Source organism: Planococcus citri, chromosome 1 (genome assembly GCF_950023065.1).
Source record: "Planococcus citri chromosome 1, ihPlaCitr1.1, whole genome shotgun sequence".
Taxonomy (NCBI): domain Eukaryota; kingdom Metazoa; phylum Arthropoda; class Insecta; order Hemiptera; family Pseudococcidae; genus Planococcus; species Planococcus citri.
The window spans coordinates 90334165-90354550 of record NC_088677.1 but is presented as its reverse complement, the minus strand read 5'-3'; the positions used below and the strand labels follow the sequence as shown (position 1 = coordinate 90354550).

The 20386-nt window shown below is 37.9% G+C and overlaps 1 protein-coding gene across 2 annotated transcripts; it reads right to left on the bottom strand.

Annotated features, from left to right (window-relative positions):
* Nucleotides 1-475: 475 nt before the first annotated feature.
* Nucleotides 476-20163, bottom strand: LOC135840778 (inactive rhomboid protein 1). 2 transcript variants are annotated; one of them, XM_065357456.1, is made up of 19 exons: nucleotides 19668-20163; nucleotides 17889-18031; nucleotides 10798-12462; nucleotides 7235-7480; nucleotides 6787-7140; nucleotides 6527-6689; nucleotides 6290-6442; nucleotides 6078-6185; nucleotides 5821-5987; nucleotides 5594-5749; nucleotides 5338-5521; nucleotides 5188-5262; nucleotides 4949-5110; nucleotides 4748-4798; nucleotides 3990-4078; nucleotides 3616-3886; nucleotides 3394-3494; nucleotides 3150-3303; nucleotides 476-3065 (listed from the first exon to the last, which is right to left on the bottom strand). In XM_065357456.1, the coding sequence occupies exons 3-19, from the start codon at nucleotides 12429-12431 to the stop codon at nucleotides 2631-2633; spliced, it is 4503 nt and encodes a 1500-aa protein (XP_065213528.1). In that variant the 5' UTR covers nucleotides 12432-12462; nucleotides 17889-18031; nucleotides 19668-20163; the 3' UTR covers nucleotides 476-2630. The 2 variants fall into 2 exon arrangements, with proteins under 2 accessions (XP_065213528.1, XP_065213534.1); XM_065357462.1 differs by lacking the exon at nucleotides 4748-4798.
* Between the last annotated feature and the right edge of the window lie 223 nt (nucleotides 20164-20386).

Sequence of the window (20386 nt, the reverse complement as noted above, 5' to 3'; positions counted from 1 at the left end):
ATCGCGACTCAGGAATTAGGCAATAAAGTTTGTCCCATCCCATTACTCCCATAAGACCAAAATGTAAAATAAGGCATTTTGAATTGATTGTGCTATGAAAAAGTTTGGTATATTGAGAATAGAATATCTATCCCCTTAAATATCTACACATAATAATTATCAATCCGAAACTAAGGAAAATAAGGAGAAACTGCATCATACGGTGGACATGAAAAAATACCGAGAAAACAGTTCATCAGGAACTAAAAAAAGAAAACGAAACAACGAAAGAATTCAATGAGAAATTCGCTTATTTATTATAATAGATTAATACTTTACACGAACTTAACGTTTATATGATAAGGCGTTGGTCAATAGTAAGTATTCAACAATAAAAGAGAAAAATCAAACAAACAAAAAAAAACAGACAAACAAAAAAGTACATACGTGTACATAGGTATAAGTACATATAATAATCATACATACAATACATACATAATTTTACATATTTTATTATAGGTATTAAATAATCCATTAATTAGGTATTATTTGCTTTACATCGCACGTATAGCTAAATATGATATACATAGAGAACGAGGACGCGTGTATAAATAATTTTAGGTACAGATAAATCGTAGCAAATTCGCTCAGAAGAAAGTATAACGGAAATCGGTAGGCATAACCATGTAGATAATAACGACAACCTAAACGACACTATGCAAATAACCTGCTCGTGTAATTATGTACCTACCTACTTATTTTTTAAGTTCTTTCCTCATGTATTCGTCTATTTTTTTTTCTTTTTCAGTACAATAACGAACGTAGTACATAAGTACAAATGAACACATCAAGTTATTAACTAGATAAGTATATAGTAAGCAATCACAAGTCACAGGCCACTGTTGAAGAATTGCCGAGGATTCGGACTTTCTCGTCGACTTGACCCGGCATTTTTGAAACGATAGTTACGGAGTACTTTATTATAGACCTCGTAATTTTCAGGCAAATATTTCCGAACGTTCGAAATAAATTAAAATCGCAATTGAACAATTGTTTTGGACAGACACTGGCAAAACCAAACACCAATGACGAGTCTGTACGAATAATTTTCGAGACTTGGAGAGAGTAGGTAATCGGATTGATAAATTTATTATGTAGATAATCAAAAAGTCAAAATTTCCGAACAGATGACAATAATGAAGATTTAAAAAATTGAAAACTCAACTATTTCTCCGTTATTGCTATAATTGAATTATCGATACATGAAGCACCCACGTTACCTATGATTTGACCAACACATACAAACGCGAACAAATACATAAACACGTATTGATACGAGTAAATACTGAAATTTAAAAAAATTGTATAAAAATTTTACTTACGCATACGTACTGTAAGTACTACATAAATATATGTATAATAATTATGTAGTATCTACCTACTATATTACAATTCGATTCAAACGAGTATAAAAAAGGAATTACAAGAAATACCTAACAGCAACACGTAATATTTAACATAAAATAGAAACAAAGCACAAAGGAAAATCACGGAATGAGTAAGAAAGTACGTAAATAAACGATAAAATAGGTGTCAAATAAAAAGCATCGTTAGAACCTAATACTGTACATCGAGGAGAAAAAATTGAAATACTGTTGAACGAATACTAAGCGCGAGTAAATAATAAAATTAAAGCGCGCGTAAAAAAATAAAAAACCGGAATAACTGCTCGTTGTTTGGATAATTTCATCGAAACTATACGTAAATCTGCTGAAATGTAAATTTTCCAGTTTTCTGAACACTACGTAGTTCCTCACCAAGGCATATCAATATGGTTGAAAAAAGAATCCAAATTTTTTAAATCGTGATTACTCGCCTACTTTCAATATAGGTAGGTGATTACTTTCGTTCCCGAACCAAAATATGTTCAATAATACATACATACTTAATTTGTCGTCTATCGTCAAATCATCAATAAAAATACCTGAAAAAAAGGAGCGAATTTTCTCGCGAATGTTACTCGATTCACAACGGAATATGTTAGAATATCTTCGAAAATTTCAGTAATTAATGCTACAGGAAAACTCGACAAATTTTGAATCAAGTTTTTTGCCAATGAAACGCGTACTCGATAAACTCGAATGTAAGTCTACATTTAGAAGAAAACCCCACGTTTATGCTTTACAAGCGCTACTTGTATCGAAAGTAGAAATATTAACCTTAACCGCTACTCTATTTTTCTTCGAATACCACAGATAAACGATTCTCGTACCTAAAATTCGATTTGCGTACAATTAATATCGCTCACGAAGTTTACGTTGTTCCATCATTCGAGGCAAACACTGCGCTTGCGTTTAGTTACACATAGCGAAACACTTGGTCACAAATTGAAGTTGAAATTTTTCGAGAAAGCGAAAGATCGGCCATCTCTCGGTATTGGTGAAAAATTTGATTCGATTCGGCAAGACAAAAATATAGTACTTAAGCATCGGCCAAAAAGCAACAGCGAATGCGATTACAACGGCGACGACTGCGACGACGGCACCATTAGCAGTGAGCGAATGGACGATAAGGGCGAAACGTTGAAGAGGTGGAAAGAAAGTGATACGAGAAGGCACGGTTTTACGGCAAAACCGTAGCCAACACCATTGTCATACGACGTACTCTTCGCGTTTAAAGTTGATATTTTGCGTTGCGCAAAAATCTCTGGTTAATGGAATGCAGTTGAAGTAGTGGCATATTTCGCAATCGTAAATAGGAATCAGATAAAAAAGTAGTACCAATAGTACGAATAAAAATAAACTGGATAACAAACACACCCATATTAAAAATATCTTTTTCTGCCTGTCGTACGGTCCGAACGAGACGAACGGTAGTAACGCGTACGATAGCAAGAAACCGAAAATAAATCCGAATAAATGAGCGAAATTATCTACCCAAGGTAGTAATCCAAAAAGAAATAATAAAAACGTTATCACCAACAGTTTCATTAACGCTTGGAAAGGATGTTTCAGCATTGGCCAACAGTTCAGCACTTCCACTATAAGACAGGCTAGTAAACCGAATTGAGAACCAGCCGGACCAACCTGTTTGTACAAATACGAGTATTCGATTGAAAATCGCACGTAAAAATATTACATTTCAAAAGCTAGCGCCGAATTTCTACTTACATCAGCTCTGTACGGAACGAATATCGCGCTCGCCAGATTACCAGCTACTCCCGAACCAATATAAATGAAACCTATCCTTACTGCTCCGGTCAGCTTTTCCAAATCTCTCATTAGAAAATACTGAATTAATACGGTGATTGTTAAATGAAGAATACTAAAGGGAGAAAAAAATCTAATTAGATCGACTGAAAGAAATAAAATAATAAAATATAAGGAATACCTATAGTCGTGTATTTCAACTCACCCAGCGTGAATAAATAAAGAAGTCCATAATCGATAAAACTGATCAGGAACCTCGGGAAAATAAAACGGTATCATGCCGCAAACGTCATCCAAACAGGAAACCTGCGACAAAAAATGAAATATTATTAATATGTATTTGTAACGATAAGAGGAAAAACTCCATGTCAGCTCGACTGAAATGAAATCAAACAAAAATACAAAACGAAGCGAGTTGGCCACATACTTGCGAGCACAAGGAAGCTTCTTCGTGAAAAAATCCGCGTACAAAATCGCAATATTCTTTCGTAGTGATACGACAGGTACCATGAATACCTATACAGCACGGATGACCTATCACTTCGCAAACCATATGTTCGGCAGTCATCTTATCTTTTTGAAAACGATAAGGAGACAGCTGACTGGGAAATCTGGAGTTCATTTTTCTACAAATAGGCCATTTGGTTATATCGTCCGGCCATTCGTAAGGCGCCACCGAAGCCGGAGCTTCGCAAAATCTGTAAATTATTCGAAAGATATTTCAGGATGAATACGATAACCGTAAAGCGGACGACTCGAGTTCAAAATTCAGAATACATAGTAACTCGATACGAATCTTACTTTGGGTCTAATCCGCATACGGATCCGGATATACGTCCACCAGGGCCAGATTCGGCGCGAGACCATTTTTTCCATGTAGATATGTGGTTCTAAACACGAAAAGTCGACATTTTATTATTTTATTTCCTCATTCGTGTAGGTGCGAGTATTTATTAATCAAAATGTTATTATTTATAGTTATTCGTATTTTCGGTACAACATCGCGTTTGCACGTAAAATTGATTAAAAAAACTAATATACAAGCGAATGAATTATGCGAGAGAATATTAGATAAGAATTATCAAATTTATAACGCACACGGTTCGTAAAACTGTGAAAACAAATTCTCGTAAAATAATTTGCAATTACTCGAAAGGAAAAAAAAAGAACACGAAAAGAAAGCAAACAAACTAATATTAATTTTCAAGTAAAAAAAATACGTACAAGAATAAGCAAAACTTAGAAATGTAAACAATCGAAATTATTGCAAATCAAAAACCAATACAGGAAATGAAAACACTCAATGCCCTACATTTCAGTTAGGTAGTTGTAAATCAAAACTTTTTTAAATAATAGGTATTTGAAATGAGCTAATATTCAAACAAGAAAAAAAAAATTGTGAAATAAATCAAAACGAAAACAGAAATAACGTAACAACGTAGACGAATATTAGAGTTGGAAAAATAAAATATGAAAAACAACAAAGAAAAAAAAGCGGTTCAAAAAACAACGAATAAAATAAATTCAGGTACAAATTGTACGACAATGATTAAACATACCGCTGGCCAAGTATTCCTCGCAGTCAATTGATTGCGCGATGGTATTAGATACAGTAAAGAGAGAAAAAAATCGGTAAATGCGAGTGTATGATACATAAACTTAACTACCAATTATTATAGGTATGTAATTATCTCGACAAATATTCGACAGCTAGAAAAAATATTAGAACGAATAGGTCGGTCAAATAAAGTGATACTTACTGAACACTCAGTTTTAGAAGCTTGAACACAGCCAGAATCGTCGTTCCTAATACAGCAAGCGGTCTCACGTTCTTTATCTCTCATCTTTTCAATTTCTTTGATAATTTTTTTATCCTTTCTCATGCAAGGCGCGAACTTGGCGCCCATATGAATTAGATCAGCCTGAAAAACAAAAACACCGCTCGAGTATCTTCTACGAGAATATCGTATCAACGTTGATAGCGCCGTGAGTATCTTACCGCTCGAGGCCCGAACCAAAAATTTGACGGTTCGCTGTATTCGACTTGTTGCAACGACAGACTAGTCACCAACACCTGCAATACGAGAAAATTAATGTAACGTACACGACTAATTGAAAAGAATTCTCCGATAAAGTATTTCACACTTACCAATCCCGATCGCTGAGTCAAATCAAACCCAATCGGACCTAATCCGTACGCGAAAATGGAAAGCGCTAAAATTAGTATCTGCACCGTGGTCACCCAATAAGTAAAAAACGGTCGATGATCTTCGAGGTCTTCCAGTTGTTCTTTGATCGGCTCTCTATTCATTACGGATCTCTTTAACGATCTCCTACATTTAAAAAGTGCGAATTAACGCTTCCGCTAATCGATACTCGTATTTATTTGTAAATACGTTTCATACCCGAACACTCTGCCCACGAAACCCATTCCGTATTCTCTTCGATCGGAATTATCGAGTACTCTATCCAGGAGTCTAGTCCAAATATGCGACATACCGATTCCAACTTGTTCGCTGCTTTCTTCCGTCCTTTCGTTTCTTCTTCTCCACGTGTAATATCTATAGAATTCAAACGATTAGAAAGTCACTTTGCATTCTACGCGAGAGTATTCATCAAATAAGGAAGTTACCTCTCTTTTCGGATTTTCTGAGACGATACGTAACCGCCACGAACAGCCGCTCCCTCGCCATCCACCTGATCAGTAACCGAACTGAAAGCACTCGTAAACGGAAGCTGACTTTGAGACGAACGGGGGAGATTTCCTTCAACTGTGCTAGTCGTTTTGTCAAAGAAAACCTGCAACATTTTTCATCCGACGACATTCGTCAATCAGTTCCATTTATGATACGTATGTTCATCGACACTATTAACAAACGTGTAAATTACTTCATCATCCAAAGGAGAAGATGGAGTCGGTGGAACCGACGACGGAGCGTAGCTTCTCGACCATTCCCTGGAAGCGGAACTAGATCTTCTTTTGTGCCTTCCCAACGTCTGCGAGAAATTGAAAAGAAAAACGTAAAGTACAGAAATAAAAAAACCTGTTTCTACCGCGTTTGATCGTTGTTCCAACACTCGAAATAGATTCGGACGCTTACCGAAACGACGTAAGCCATTCCGTCAATGGTCATTTTAGCAACAGATGGTTTTCTTTTGAGCGTTGATTCTATCGAGCGAGGTTCTGCCGCGTCTCTTTCGTCAGTAGGCGCGGTAGCCTTCTTTTTATCGGACGTCATTTGCAAAACATCGGGCTAAAAGAGACGGAAGAAAAAACCCGAAAATTAGTAACAAGCGGAAACGATACGCGGGTATCGAAAATTTTCAACCGAGTTTACCTTCATAAGTGTGCTGTACGCCGTGGATGGTTGATACTCATTTTTCAACTTGCCATAGGTACGACACGCCAGTCTTTTTCTTCGATCGAGCCATTTAGCTCGTTCGTTTTCTTCGGTGGGTTCGTGAACTCCGAAGAACACAGCCGTCTCTTTTTTAATAAAACTGTACGAACGAACGAGCAGAATTATTAATACATACGCTTTTAACGTCGCGCATCGCGCACCATATTGCTCGATAAATACATCTATCGCCAACTTACTCTCTAATTATATCCTTTTTGGGAATTGGCCTACTATATCGTCTGGAAGACGCGACTTCGGTAACGGTAACGGGAGCAGATATTTGATGCTGAAGCGGAGGTTTTAGGTTCGGTCGATCGTACGACAACTGCACCGGTAACGACGTCGGAGGATTACGATGATGAGCACCGTGCTGACGAATGGTCGCCGCTGACGAGCTAACACTATCGTGGATCGAAGAAAGCGAAGAAAGTGACTCGTCGACCATCTCGGTGGACGGCGATGCCGTTTCATCGTCTAGTTCGGCAGCCGGAGCAGAAACCGAACGTTGAACGTGTTGCGAGTGATGCTCCATCGACGTGTTGTTATTACCGCTGAAATCGCATCGAACAAAATTTATGTACTCGCAGTTGGCTACTACTCTCAGCAGTTGCGAATAAATTAATATGCACTCGAAGAAAGGTTTACCTGTTCACGGATACGGGTGAGGTAGTGGAAGATGCGATGATGTTAGTTGTGCAAACAGCCGTCAACAACGGACTGGATCTGGAAGATGCGAACAATAGAGACGGAGAGTTGACATTGCTGTGCGTGTTATTGCTGTTGCTGCTCGAAGGTGTTTGCGAATGATGGACGACCAACGATAAATTGTTATTCGAAGCCAAACTGCCGACAGCGGGATTATTCGCTTGATAACCAGTCCCTGTGGGTTTCCTGTAAAATATCGCAAATAAGTTTAGATTCGGGTACAACGAGAGAAATGAATTAACATATCGATAAGTCGCTACATAGTACATATGTCATTAACGAAGTAAGACTCGAATAATGTAAAACACATCGCGAAAATTCGACACTCGGTAAAACAAATACAGAACGTATGATTCGCCAATTATCATAGTCTGAAGAATTGGTCGTTGATTAACAGACAAGATACTCACTTTTTGATACAAAATACAACACAACTGCGTATCAAGTTTACATTATTTCGTAAACCAGTTCCAGCTACGACGCTAATACATACGAGTATGAATTTAGCATCGAGCTGCGAAAGAAAGAATTTCGGAGAATCTAAACCACATTCGTTTGAATTATTCGATAGCAAAACAAATAAAACAATGACATCCAATATTCTCACATAGGTAATTCAATCATTTACGAGTGAAAGATTCTCAAGAATTATTTTCATTTTTCTTATCACTGCATAGTGCATTGTTTTTATTTTTTATAAAAATAAATTAAAAATTTTTGATGCCGCAACGGATTGGGTACGTTCACGTTCCGGCTTCGCACGTTTTTAAGAATGTGTGTCGGCACGGAAGTAACGGAACGGTTGAACGTGTTGAACGGATTGAGAAATGAATCTGAAGTTGCGCGATCCATGATCTCGTAGGTTTTGAATATCCGTGTTACGTATTTACGGCGTTTCAAGTAGGCAATTTTATTAACGTCTCGAACGATGTTAACTAATAAATTGCCTAACTATTTCACCGTAAATAAAACTAAAAAATAAATATGAGAAAATGAATAACAAAGACAAAGCAAAAACCTTTTCGTGATCGTTTCGAAATTTGCAATTCAGTATTCACCTCCTGTCCTACACCTATTAATTGTTTACAATAATTTCATTTTAATAAGTATATATTATGTTTATGTTCACTGCATTTGGATCACGCCCGAGAAAATGTCCGAAAATGATTATTAAACGACTACAAACATGATAAGAGAGATGAGAGTTACCTATATGTATTTATGCAATTCGGTTCATGTAAGAGTTCTCAATGAGCAGAACAATAAATATAATCTTTAATAAGAAAGCTGAAATTAGTTCAGGCATGGAAAAACGATCGAATAAAGGTTTAGTTTTCGGTTTTACTTATGTAGTTTAAAAGTTTTTTCAATGGAAGTTTAGTGCTCAGTTTAGGTTTCGGAAGTCCACTTTACAACACTCATGTTTTCAAGTTGTTTGATGTTTTTTTTTGTTGTTTAACATTCTAACAAATTTTCAACTCTTTTTCACGCAATTTTTCATCAAATTTTACTGGAATTCCTCAATTTTTCGTTGTTAAGCAATTTTTATGATGTTTTATACAAATTTCGCTGCATTTCGTCAAACTTCATAAAAATTTCATCCTTTGTCGGAAATTTCCAATGATTTAATGATTTTACAAAAGTGTTTTTACCCATTTCAACACGTTTTCGACATTTTTCGTGCAAACCTTACGAATTTAAAAGCTCATTTTTCTTTTTAAGAAGGGAAATTTTTTAAATGTAACTGTTTTTAATTAGCATTAGATTAAGAATTAGGTATTGAATGAAATTTCAATTGAAAAAGAAATGGAAATATCAATTTCACTACTGACCTACTTTTTTATGTTTGTCTTTTTTTTTTGTATTTTTTTGTACTTTTTCTTTAATCAAGTTAGGTACTTGGCAAATTTTATTGAATTTTCACTATTATTATTATTATTATTTATTTATTTATTTTTTTTTTGTTAATTTACAGAGTTTTATTTGAAGTTTTTATTTATATTTGGAAGAGCTTTGAACAATGTTTTGCCTACGTATGTACCTAACTCTTGTTCAATTTTGTTAAATTTTACTGCAATTCCGCCTTATTTTTCAGTGATGTTCAGCGTTTACTTTTAGTTTTGGACAAAATGAGAAATAATGATACGAAATGAAATTTCAGATAAACGATGCGTATCATTTGAAATCTAGTAGTCCTAATCTACAACATCGTGTACGTTTTGGCCAAAACAAAGTACCTAGATAAGTAAGTACACCGTACACTTAAATTGCACAGGTGCGAAAAGATAGGAAAATACTCGAGTATTTGTACAAGTTACGAAGGGTAAGAACGTAGTTAGTTGGTACCATATGGTTTGTTTATAGAATACAGTAAGTGCGTGGTAAAAAAGAAATGCCAAAGGAAAAAAAAAATGTTGGAAATATACAGCGTCCGATCCAATTAAAGCTGAAAACCGAAATTGAAAAGTAAAAAAGACTAGGAGAAAAGGTACCTATTAGGTACAGAGAGTTAAATGAGAATATCGCGAGTTATGCCTAATAATTTGTATTAAACGTAGTTTTTGCAGCAGGCGTCAAGAAAAGGAAAGCAACATGAAGGAAAAAAGTAAAGCAGCAGTTACGAAGAAAGTAAGTATTTTCGTTATTGTAGGAGAAACGGAGAAAACGAGGCCGACAGGGTTATTGAACAAAAAGGGATGATAATTGTCGTCATGGTAACGACATGCGCTTCGTTGCCAAGTATATTCGTATTTGTGTTGCCAAGTTTTAATAGCGTTCTACTAAATCATTTTTCTCGTGAGATTTAACATGAAAAAACAATTACAAGAAAACATGATTTTTCTACTGCTTTTGCTTTTTTTCTCCTCTTCTTTTTCCTTCTCTCGTCTCGCTTTATCCTTCAATTTTTTCTGTCTTACTGTTGTTATTAGGTACCTATTTTATATTGTACCTACTTCTATATGCGATATGCGATATACGATACGCGATACGCGATACGTATAGTCGTTGTCGTTGTTTTCTGCAAATTTTTTCTACTCCTACGTACGAGTACAGAGATATCGTCTTTGTTAGGTACTCACTTGTGTGAACTCGACTACCCTAGATACTTGTAGAGAATGCTGTACGAAAGTACTCGTATTTAAATATTTACACGCGTCGGTCGTACGGTATCTACTGGATAGATACATGTCAAGTACCTATACCTACACCTACCAACCATACCAAGTCTCAATCGTACTCGTATCGAGTAGCTGTATACTCGTATGTTTTTTCTCGAATATGAAGACTCAATTTCGTGGCTGACGAATGTCTATCGCCGTCTGATCAAAGGTCGTAACGACTATAATGACCAGTCAAGTATATCCTAGGCCTTATATATACCTATTTACCTATACCTAGCTGTGAGAATTTACTTGAAAAACAAAGCATACCAGTTGCGCAGGTAGGTATAGCCTATAATCATCGTATACCTACATACTTATGAGTTATGAGATGGAACTTACCACGACGAGAGCTGAACTGAAGATGGCGACGATGAGGTTGAAGACGACGACGATGCGCAATTGGCAGCGATGACGGCTGAAGCGGAGGATGGCGATGAAGTGGACGAGTTGCAGGCGGAAGCGGTTGTGGATGCGGCGGATGCGTTGGTCGGATAACAACCGATGGCGGGATGCGGATGCGAATGCAAATGCGAATGCGAATGCGGATGCGGATGCGGATGCGGAGGTGGTGGCAAATAGGAACAGACGGCGGCCGCTGACGATGACGGAGACGACGTGCGTCGTCTGTAACAACAATTTTCGTGTCCGCCGGTTTTTCGCAAAGTCTGCACAGCCATGGCCGACGGATTGCACTGCACGTCTCCGTAGCTGTTGCAGCGCGGCAGCGTTGCGGCCAGCGGCGACGTCAGGTATCTCGATCCGGGCCCGTAATCTACGGGAATTGTGGAAGCGCTAATCGGCGGTATCAGCGACACCGGCGACGAAGTTCGACTGGAGCGAATACGCGATTGAGTTGCGCTGGCTGGAGAGAGGTCGCGCGAATGCGATCCATCTCGGCCTCCGTGGTGAGCTCCGTAACAGCATCTTTGGAATCGAAACGACGTCTGATGTTGACTGTGCAGAGGCGCCGGCGGTCGTACGGCCACCGATGCGGGCGGCGGTAGCGAGCGTTGCGAGGAGAAATTCACGGCGACGGCAGTGGATGCTTTGTGATGGTAGTAGCTGGCGTTGGCGGCGCTCAACCGGTAATGGTTGTGGTAGCCGAGGCCGAGATCGCGTCTAGCGTACGCGTCACCGGATCCGGCACCGCCGTCGGCCGCCGCAGCTATCGACAGCGTACCGTATCTGTCTTTGGTGTAGCGTTGCTCGGACTGGCTGTTCGGGGACGACGGATTACCGTAACGATCGTAGATGCGTTCGTTTCCTTTGTACTTATCTATAGTGGAAGAAGCCGGCGGCAAGTACAGATCGTTCGACGACAGGTTGTAAAAACGATCGTGCGTTTGCGAGGCGAGCACGTTTTGAAATTTGTCCGGAGGCGCCGGAGCTGGAGGCGATAGATAACGATCCGGCGGCGGAATATAAGGTTCTCCCGAATCCAGCACGTAGTGATTAGGAGACGGCGGAAGCGGAGGTAAGCGATGGTCGTTGAAATCGTAAGCCGGATGCAGATGCGAGTCACCACCACCGCCACCGCCGCCCCGTTTATTGCCGGCGACTGACGACGAGCACGCGTCGTAACCGGCCGATATTAGGTGTCGTTCGCTGTGGCTGTGGCTCTGACTCTGGTTATGGCTATGGCTATGGTTGTGGTTGTGGTTGTGGCTGTGGCTGTGGCTGCTGTACGCGGATACGTATAAGGTTTCTTCGGTGCTTTCGTAGGCGCTGAACGATAGCGGCGGCGTGGATGAGGAAGAGGACGACGACGAAGAGGACGACGAAGATGCTGGGTGCAGACGCTTCGCATCGTTCGCTGCTGAATCGAATACTGGCAAATGACGGACACTCGGTACTTCATAATTTTGTATCGGTAGATGATAGCGGTCTGTAGCGGAGGCGGCTCCCGAAATTTGGTGACTTTGTCGGTTAGACAATCTTTCTCTGCGACAATAATCTTCACCGGTGTTATTCATGTTGCGGCCTCCGCAATTATCGTCAGCATTCCTGTTCAAACACACGCACAAATACACACCAGGTAAGTACCAGTACATACGTATATCAAGAAACTCCAGCACAATCGCCGTAACAATACAGGTCATAACGAGTTTCAAAAAGAAAAATTTTTGAACTTGCACCGAAAAATTTTTAAAGCACCGAAAGCCCGCGGATCACATATTTTTTCCCCCTCTTTCGCAGTCTTGCCAGCAAAGGACTCAAGGTTTCAGTAGGTCATTTAGGTATGTATTAGAGATTTTAAGGTAGGAGTATGTATTTGAAAATCTCCTTCTATTGTCCCCATGCAGTAGCGTAGCCAAGGGCCTTCTCTCACGGGCCTTCAATTTATTTCACATTTTTTGATTTTCTCAGTGGTAATGGACTAATAGTCCGGTAAACGTATGACAATAGGAATAATTGCACCCCCCCCCCCCCGCAGATCCACAGGGTCAACTTTTTTCTTAAAGGGGGACATCCTAAGGAACATTTTAAAGCAAACTAGCCCAAAAAAAAAGGTTGGCCTTACTTACAAAATGGCGGCCATTTTGATTGACAAGTCAGCCGAAATCGCAGATTTTGCGTTTCAACATAGGACTTGCACGAACTTTTTCAAACCTTACAAAGGTAGATCGAAAGATCAGGCAAATATTCATCACCTGTCAAAATTTCAAGTGCTAAAGTGCGTTTTTCGATTTTTGGTGAATTTTTGAAAATGCAATTTAGGTCAAAAATGAGGGAAAAAATCAAAATTTTATTAAATTTACCAAGAAAGCTGAAATTTGGGATACACCCCATTTTCGACATGCCAAATCGATTGGAAACGGTTTCAGCCCGTTTTGAGCAGTTCTGAAGCCTCCAGCAGATTTTTTAAACTCAAAATTCCCACAAAATTCCATCAAATTGGAGTTGTAAAGCTGAAATTTATTCTAAAAATTAATTTCAATACGCTACGAAATACTGCAGGTAAATTTCAAGTCGTTTTGGAGCCTCCAGCAACTTTTTGAAAATTCCTGAAGCCTCCAGCAGATTTTTTAAACTTAAAATTTTCACAAAATTTCATCAAATGGAGATGGAACGCTGAAATTTACTCTACACTCCAATTTTAAGACCCTCTGAAGACGACTTCAGGTGGGTTCAAGTCATTTTAGAGCCTCCAGCAACTTTTTTGAAAATTACTGGAGCCTTTAGTAGATTTTTGAAACATGAAATTTCCCCAAAATTTCATCAAACTGAGATGGAGAGTCGAAATTCATTCTACAAACTAATTTCAATACGCTACGAAGTTGACTGCTGGTGGATTTCAAGTCGGTTTGGAGCCTCCAGTGACCTTTTTGAAAGGTTGTATGGCGTTTTTTTTTTTGGAAAATTGAAATTTCCTAAAAGTAGCTGGAAGCTTCAAAACCATTTGAAACCATCATGTAGTCTGCGAAGTAAATTTCAGCTTGCCAACTCCATTTGATAAATTAATGTTGTGGGAGTTTCAAGTTTCAAAAATCTACTGGGGTACCAACCCTTTCTCAAGGAGGGGTCAAAACAAGATTTTTAGGTATAAAAAATCTAGAGATAATTTTTTGAAAAAATTGGTCTAAAAAAACAAAAAAAATGCCCATTTTTGCGTGTTCTACGTATTTCAAATTTTGGCTCGCAACGGAGGGCAACGGCCCCCTTCGCCTCCTCCCCTTGACTACGCCACTGCTTGCTGTATTGCAATTTGGTTATATTTATTAAATTTCTGAAATTATTTTTCATTGTTGAAAATTTTTGAAAAATTTTGTAGCAGGGACAAATGTTTTGAAAAATTGATAACTCTAAAAAATTTCATAATTTTTTAAACTAAACCAACATTTTTTTCAATGTTTAACTTTGGTCAAAGAAAAGAAAAGGAAACTGATTTATCCCGAGCGAGGCGAAGGCAAAAGCCTCTGAAAATTCACAATTCATAATTTTTTTCACGACAATATTTCAACATTTTCAAAAAGAACCAATTTTGGCAAAAATCAGACATTGCTTCCGAATTTTCAGCGAAAAATACGACATTTTTGATATTTCAGCAAAATTGGAACTTTGTAGCTGTTTTGATTGGGAATGTATTGGATTTTTTTTGGAAAATGGCTGGTCAAATAATATTATTTTTATTTTTGTTACGAGAGCTTGATTTTTCTACTCTCGAATTTTGATCAGAGAAAGGAATAGAACAATGATCTGGACCTAGCAAAACGAGGATGAAAAAACATTTTTCTGTCCGCGAGGAAGGGGCGTGAGATACTCTCCTTTCGTTCGGCATGCCTCTGCCCAATTGATAGAAAAATTATTGAACCAGACAAACCTACATAGATTGAAAGAGCACGCAAACGTATCACATCACCCAAAATGTAGTCAAAAATGGAAAATAATCAAAATTTAATTTAACTCACCGAGAAAGCTAAAATCTGGTATTCCCTTTTGGCCCCCTTCTTCAAATCGATTGAAAATGTTTTCGAACCGTTTTGGGCAGTTCCAGAGCTCCCAGTAGATCTTTGAAAAGCCGAAATTTCCTTAAAATTTTGCCAAAGGTACACTAGTTGGAAACTATAATTCACTGTATAGGTACTCCCTATCTTAATTTCAACATGAAATTTCGACTGGAGCTAATTCATTCAAGTATTGGTAAAATTTTGTGAAAATTTCAACTTTCAAGCAGCTCCGAAAGTTTTTCCAAATCTCTCGAGAAGGAGCACTGGAGCAACTTGAACGTAGCGCAAAAAATGAAGTGTCTTAGAGTGGGCGCGATAGCGGAGGGATTTTACTTGGAACTGGTTTCAGTTCGCGTTTTGGAGACAATCTAGTGGTGTTAATAGAATTGCATACCCAGTTTGTCGTAAATAATACGAGTAGATACGCAGTTTTTACGGTATAGTCGGAGAGCCCACTTACGGATAAATTGCAACCCCCCTATTCAATCCTCCGGGACAACTTTTTTCTTAAAGGGGGAGTCCTAAGGAACATTTCTAGCCCTTGTACTCAAAAAAAAAGTAGCCCTACTTACGAAATGGCGGCCATTTTGATTGACAGGTCAGCTGAAATCGCAGATTTTGCGTTCCAACCTTCCAACATAAGACTTGCACAACATTTTTCAAACTGTAGAAAAGTAGATCGAAAGATCAAGCAAAAATTTATCACCTGTCAAAATTTCAAGTGCTAAAGTGCATTTTTCGATTTTTGGTGAATTTTTGAGAATCAAATTCAGACCAAAAATGAGGGGAAAATGAACATTTTACCAAATTGACCAAGAAAGCTGAAATTTGAGATACGCCCTATATTTGGCATGCCAAATCGATTGGAAACTGTTTCAAACCGTTTTGAGCAGTTTTGGAGCCTCCAGCAGATTTTTGAAACTCGAAATTCCCACAAAATTTCACCGAAATGGAGTTGGAAAGCCGAAATTTATTCTGCAAACTAATTTCAATACGCTACGAAGTCAACTGCAGGGGGATTTCCAGTCGTTTTAGAGCCTCCGGCGACTTTTTGAAAATTCTTGGAGCCCCCATCAAATTTTTGAAACTTTAGATTTTCACATTTCATCAAATGGAGATGGAAAGCTAAAATTTACTCTACACTCCAATTTTAACACCCTCTGAAGGCGACTTCAGGTGGCTTCAAATCATTTTGGAGCCTCCAGCGACATTTTGAAAATTACTGGAGGCTCCAGTAATTTTCAAAAATCTACTGGAGGCTCCAGTAGAATTTTGAAACTTGAAATTCCCGCAACATTTTGCCAAATGGAGTTCGCAAGCTGAAATTTACATCGCAAACTAATTTCAATACGATATGAAGTCGACTACATGGTGGTTTCAAATGGTTTCAAATGGTTTTGAAGCTTCCAGCTACTTCTTGGAAACTTCAATTTTCCAAAAAACACCATACGACCTCTCAAAAAGTGGCTGGAGGCTCCAAAACAGCGTGAAATCCACCAGCAGACGACTTCGTAGCGTATTACAACTGCGTTTGATGAAATTTTTAGGAAATTTAAAGTTTCAAAAATCTACTGGAGGCTCCAAAACGACTTAAAATCCCCCTGCAGTTGACTTCGTAGCGTATTGAAATTAGTTTGCAGAATAAATTTCAGCTTTCCAACTCCATTTTGGTGAAATTTTGTGGGAATTTCGAGTTTCAAAAATCTGCTGGAGGCTCCAGAACTGCTCAAAACGGTTTGAAACAGTTTCCAATCGATTTGGCATGTCGAAAATAGGGTGTATCTCAAATTTCAGCCTTGTTGGTCAATTTGGTAAAATTTTGATTTTTCCCTCATTTTTGGCCTAAATTTGATTTTCAAAAATTCACCAAAAATCGAAAAATGCACTTTAGCACTTAAAAGTTTGACAGGTGATAAATTTTTGCTTGACCTTTCGATGTAGCCTACCTTTGTACAATTTGAAAAATATTGTGCAAGTCTTATGTGGGAACGCAAAATCTGCGATTTCAGCTGACCTGTCAATCAAAATGGCCGCCATTTTGTAAGTAGGGCCACTTTTTTTTGAGTACAAGGGCTAGAAATGTTCCTTAGGACTCTCCCTTTAAGAAAAAAGTTGTTTCGGTGGATTGACGGGGTGGGGGTGCAATTTATCCTTAAGCGGGCTCCCCGACTAGTACCTAAATTTAATAAATGTAATTCATTCGACATCTATTTTCCGTGGCATTTCTCGCAAAACTGTCCAACTTCACAGGCTTAGTGGATCATCTTTTCGAGACTCCTCCAAACTTCTCACTAGTGCCCTCCTTAGGTAAACATGATCAAAACAACAAATCCCTACCTAATTGAAAATAAAGTGTGAGACGTGTTGTTCGTCAGATTTTTGAGGGCTCCAAGTTCAAATATGTATTCATTTATTTTTCAAAGCGACCTCTTAGTGCCCTCTTTTATACCCCACCACTTCAAATTTTAAAAAAAATTACCAAAAAATTAGGTATGAAAATGTAGTATTACATGTTGATTTCAAATTATTCGAGGTCACGGTCACTGATTCATCAGTCTTCCTCTCACACTTCACTTTAAAAAAATGGGCCAGATTGAATGAGAAAAATCAACGCATAAATTTTTTTGGATCGATCCAGAGCGTTTCTTTCTATTAATTAGATACAGGGGTAGGTAAACCTACATACATATTTGTACATGCAAATTTAGGCACTTCTTTGTTTTTTTAAAATAGACTGATAATTCTAGTTTTACCATCATCAGTACGAGTAAGTATCGTCAAGTTTCTCACACTCTCTCAGTTCGTCGTAAAATCTTAATAAATTGACCATACTGAATAAATAATGTTTTCTCCTATTCGAGCAAAATGTGTAGCTAAAGAGTGAGTACTCAACGCCTCAACGGTCTTAAGAACCACCATCATGCCTGCATCAAATTTTTACAAATCTTAGAATTTTTGTGAGCATCTATCAAAAGTACGTACTTGATTGTCCCATGTCTGTTTTGGAATAATGTTCAATGGCCAGATTGGCCTGCTTAGCCAAAAAGGCCTCTTTTTTTCCGCTGGAACATTCATTCGTAATGAAAATATTGATCAACTTATTAGCTCGTGGTTTCGGCGAATACCTGCAAGCAAATAATCGTAAGTAGGTGTATAAGTCGAGTGCATTTAATTACGAGTGAGTATGTTGGTAATAGGTAGGTACATAATTTACAATATTCTATTAGATTCTATCCCTCTGTCACTTCGCCAATTCCCTGTCATTTCACTAATAGAAAAACAGCAGGACTGGAGAAATATCGAGAAATCAAATCGAAAATTATACAAAATTCGTAGTCAGCCCACATCACATTTTCATGATTTTTTTTTTTAGAATTTTTCATAAAATTAGAATAGGGGGAGACAAAAAGGGACACATAGAGGCCGTTTTTACAAAGTAAAAGCCATCGTTTCAACTTGGGTAGATAATGAATATGCCACTATTCACTCTTGAAATTACCTATTTCAAGTTTTGGTCAAAATTTGAGCCCTTCGTGCTCCTTTAAAGCAAAGAGCACAAAGACCTCAATTTTCAAAAATTGAATTTTTTTATAAATTTCATTTTGAAAATGACGTGGTTTGGTGAAAAAATGTGTAAATTTACAAATTGAAATTTGAAAAGCTCCAATTCAACTGTTTTATGCAAATTTTAAATTACCTATCAAAACCATACATATCTGTACGGTATATTCAAAATTTGATAAGTTATACGTACTGAATATTTTTGGCAACAAATAAATTTGTGAAATAGAATCTCAATGTCTCTTAACGGATACAAAGCCCTGCTTAGGCCATATTTTGGTCTAAATTGAAAAAATTATGAAAATGAAGTCGCACCCGTATCAATTCTTACGTATTGTTTTGAAGTTCCTGTGTTGGAATATGGACTTATTTTTTCGATTAAACCCCCGTGTTAATGTTGATAATTGCAAATAGAATGAAAATAGGTACCTACCTATAACTCAAATAACAAGAGCAATTATTTCACTTATCACAGTAAGACTTGTGGAAAATTGTTTTCTTTTTTACACAAACGACATCTACTGCATCGTAGATATATTTTCGATCAGATAGCATCTGATGATGCCTTGAGTGAGCTCATTCGCCTTGATTTTCCCATCACTCTGGTATCCGCAATGAATCGCAGGGTCACTTCCAATTCAACTGAATGACACAATGAGATCAAACTAAAAAGCTGATTTGGTACAATTTAACGGGCACAAATATTAATCGCCTATGTTAGTTGAAGCCGATTTCAACTGAGATAGTCAACAATGACGGTAGTCGGTTGCCTAACATATGCGTTCTTATTGTAAAAACACATCCCAAAGTTAATGAACAAGTATCTCGCGAAAAGTGTGTTCATTTTGTTTCTTCTCAGATATGGTGAGCATAAAGTAATCAAAGTCGAAGGGAAAATTTCGGCAAGTGCAAATAGAAAAGATGTTTTTTACATACGCTTAAGCAGACGGGTAGATACTTTTGTTCGATTATACCTAATTACATACCTACCTACTGTATCGAGAACAAACGCGAAATAAATTTTGTTAATTATCAACCACGTTTTATCATTTTAATAACGAATCATCACGCCTACGTCATACGTTATGTGTTACAGTTACAAAGTGATATCTACTGATACCTATACAAACATCCCTAACGAATGAATAACGCTAACGGGGCCGATAGACCTTTACTCGTATACCTCGTACTCGTACTTACCGTTTCGTTTCAATTTTTCGTTCTACAGTACATAAATGCACCAACAACACAGGTATGCGAAGGCATTTAATTATACTCGTATATAGGTATGTACGTAATTACAGAACGCTTAACATCGATGTACCTAAGTCGTCAAATTACGAAATGCAAAAACAACAAGATAAACACACATAAAGAAGAAGCGGAGAAAAAAATCCACTAACGAAACACGCGCACGCAGTTGTCAACGCCCGTATTAATGTAGTAAATATAGGCAACTCGCTACAAAACTGTCACAATTTATAACACTTTTGCCGAACGGTAAATCCAACTGGCCAACGATCGCGGACATTTTCGCACGTAAAATTAATTTTCACTCGCGAATCGACACGAAATTTACTCGGATTTTTGGCAAGTCGAAAATTTCAAGCAAAAATTTATGCACAACGAGATGGCATCGAGCACGCAAAACATTCACAGGGATACGACTCATGCGTACTACTGCAACTGTTCCAATTTCTACGCTTTGATCTTCGCAACCCACCATTGTTACGTCACTGTAAGTATCCCCGAACCCTCGAATCACCCCGTTTCAACTAATAAAATGTATGTCTTCGAAAAAACGTTTAAAATCGATAATAATGGTAAAAGCAGCGATCTCGTATTCGCTCTACGCATTCTCGTCTCACGTCCATTTCCGTTTGTAGGCATCTCAGCTGTTTTCAAAATACTCGTAGGTA

Excerpts from the sequence above, each read along its gene's own strand:
- LOC135840778 (XM_065357456.1), bottom strand. The coding sequence starts at position 12,431 with ATGAATAACACCGGTGAAGATTATTGTCGCAGAGAAAGATTGTCTAAC. Across the intron at positions 7,481-10,797 it reads TCAGTTCAGCTCTCGTCGTG|GAAACCCACAGGGACTGGTT; the intron begins GTAAGTTCCATC and ends GATATTTTACAG. Across the intron at positions 4,799-4,948 it reads CTTCTAAAACTGAGTGTTCA|TATCTAATACCATCGCGCAA; the intron begins GTAAGTATCACT and ends CTCTCTTTACTG.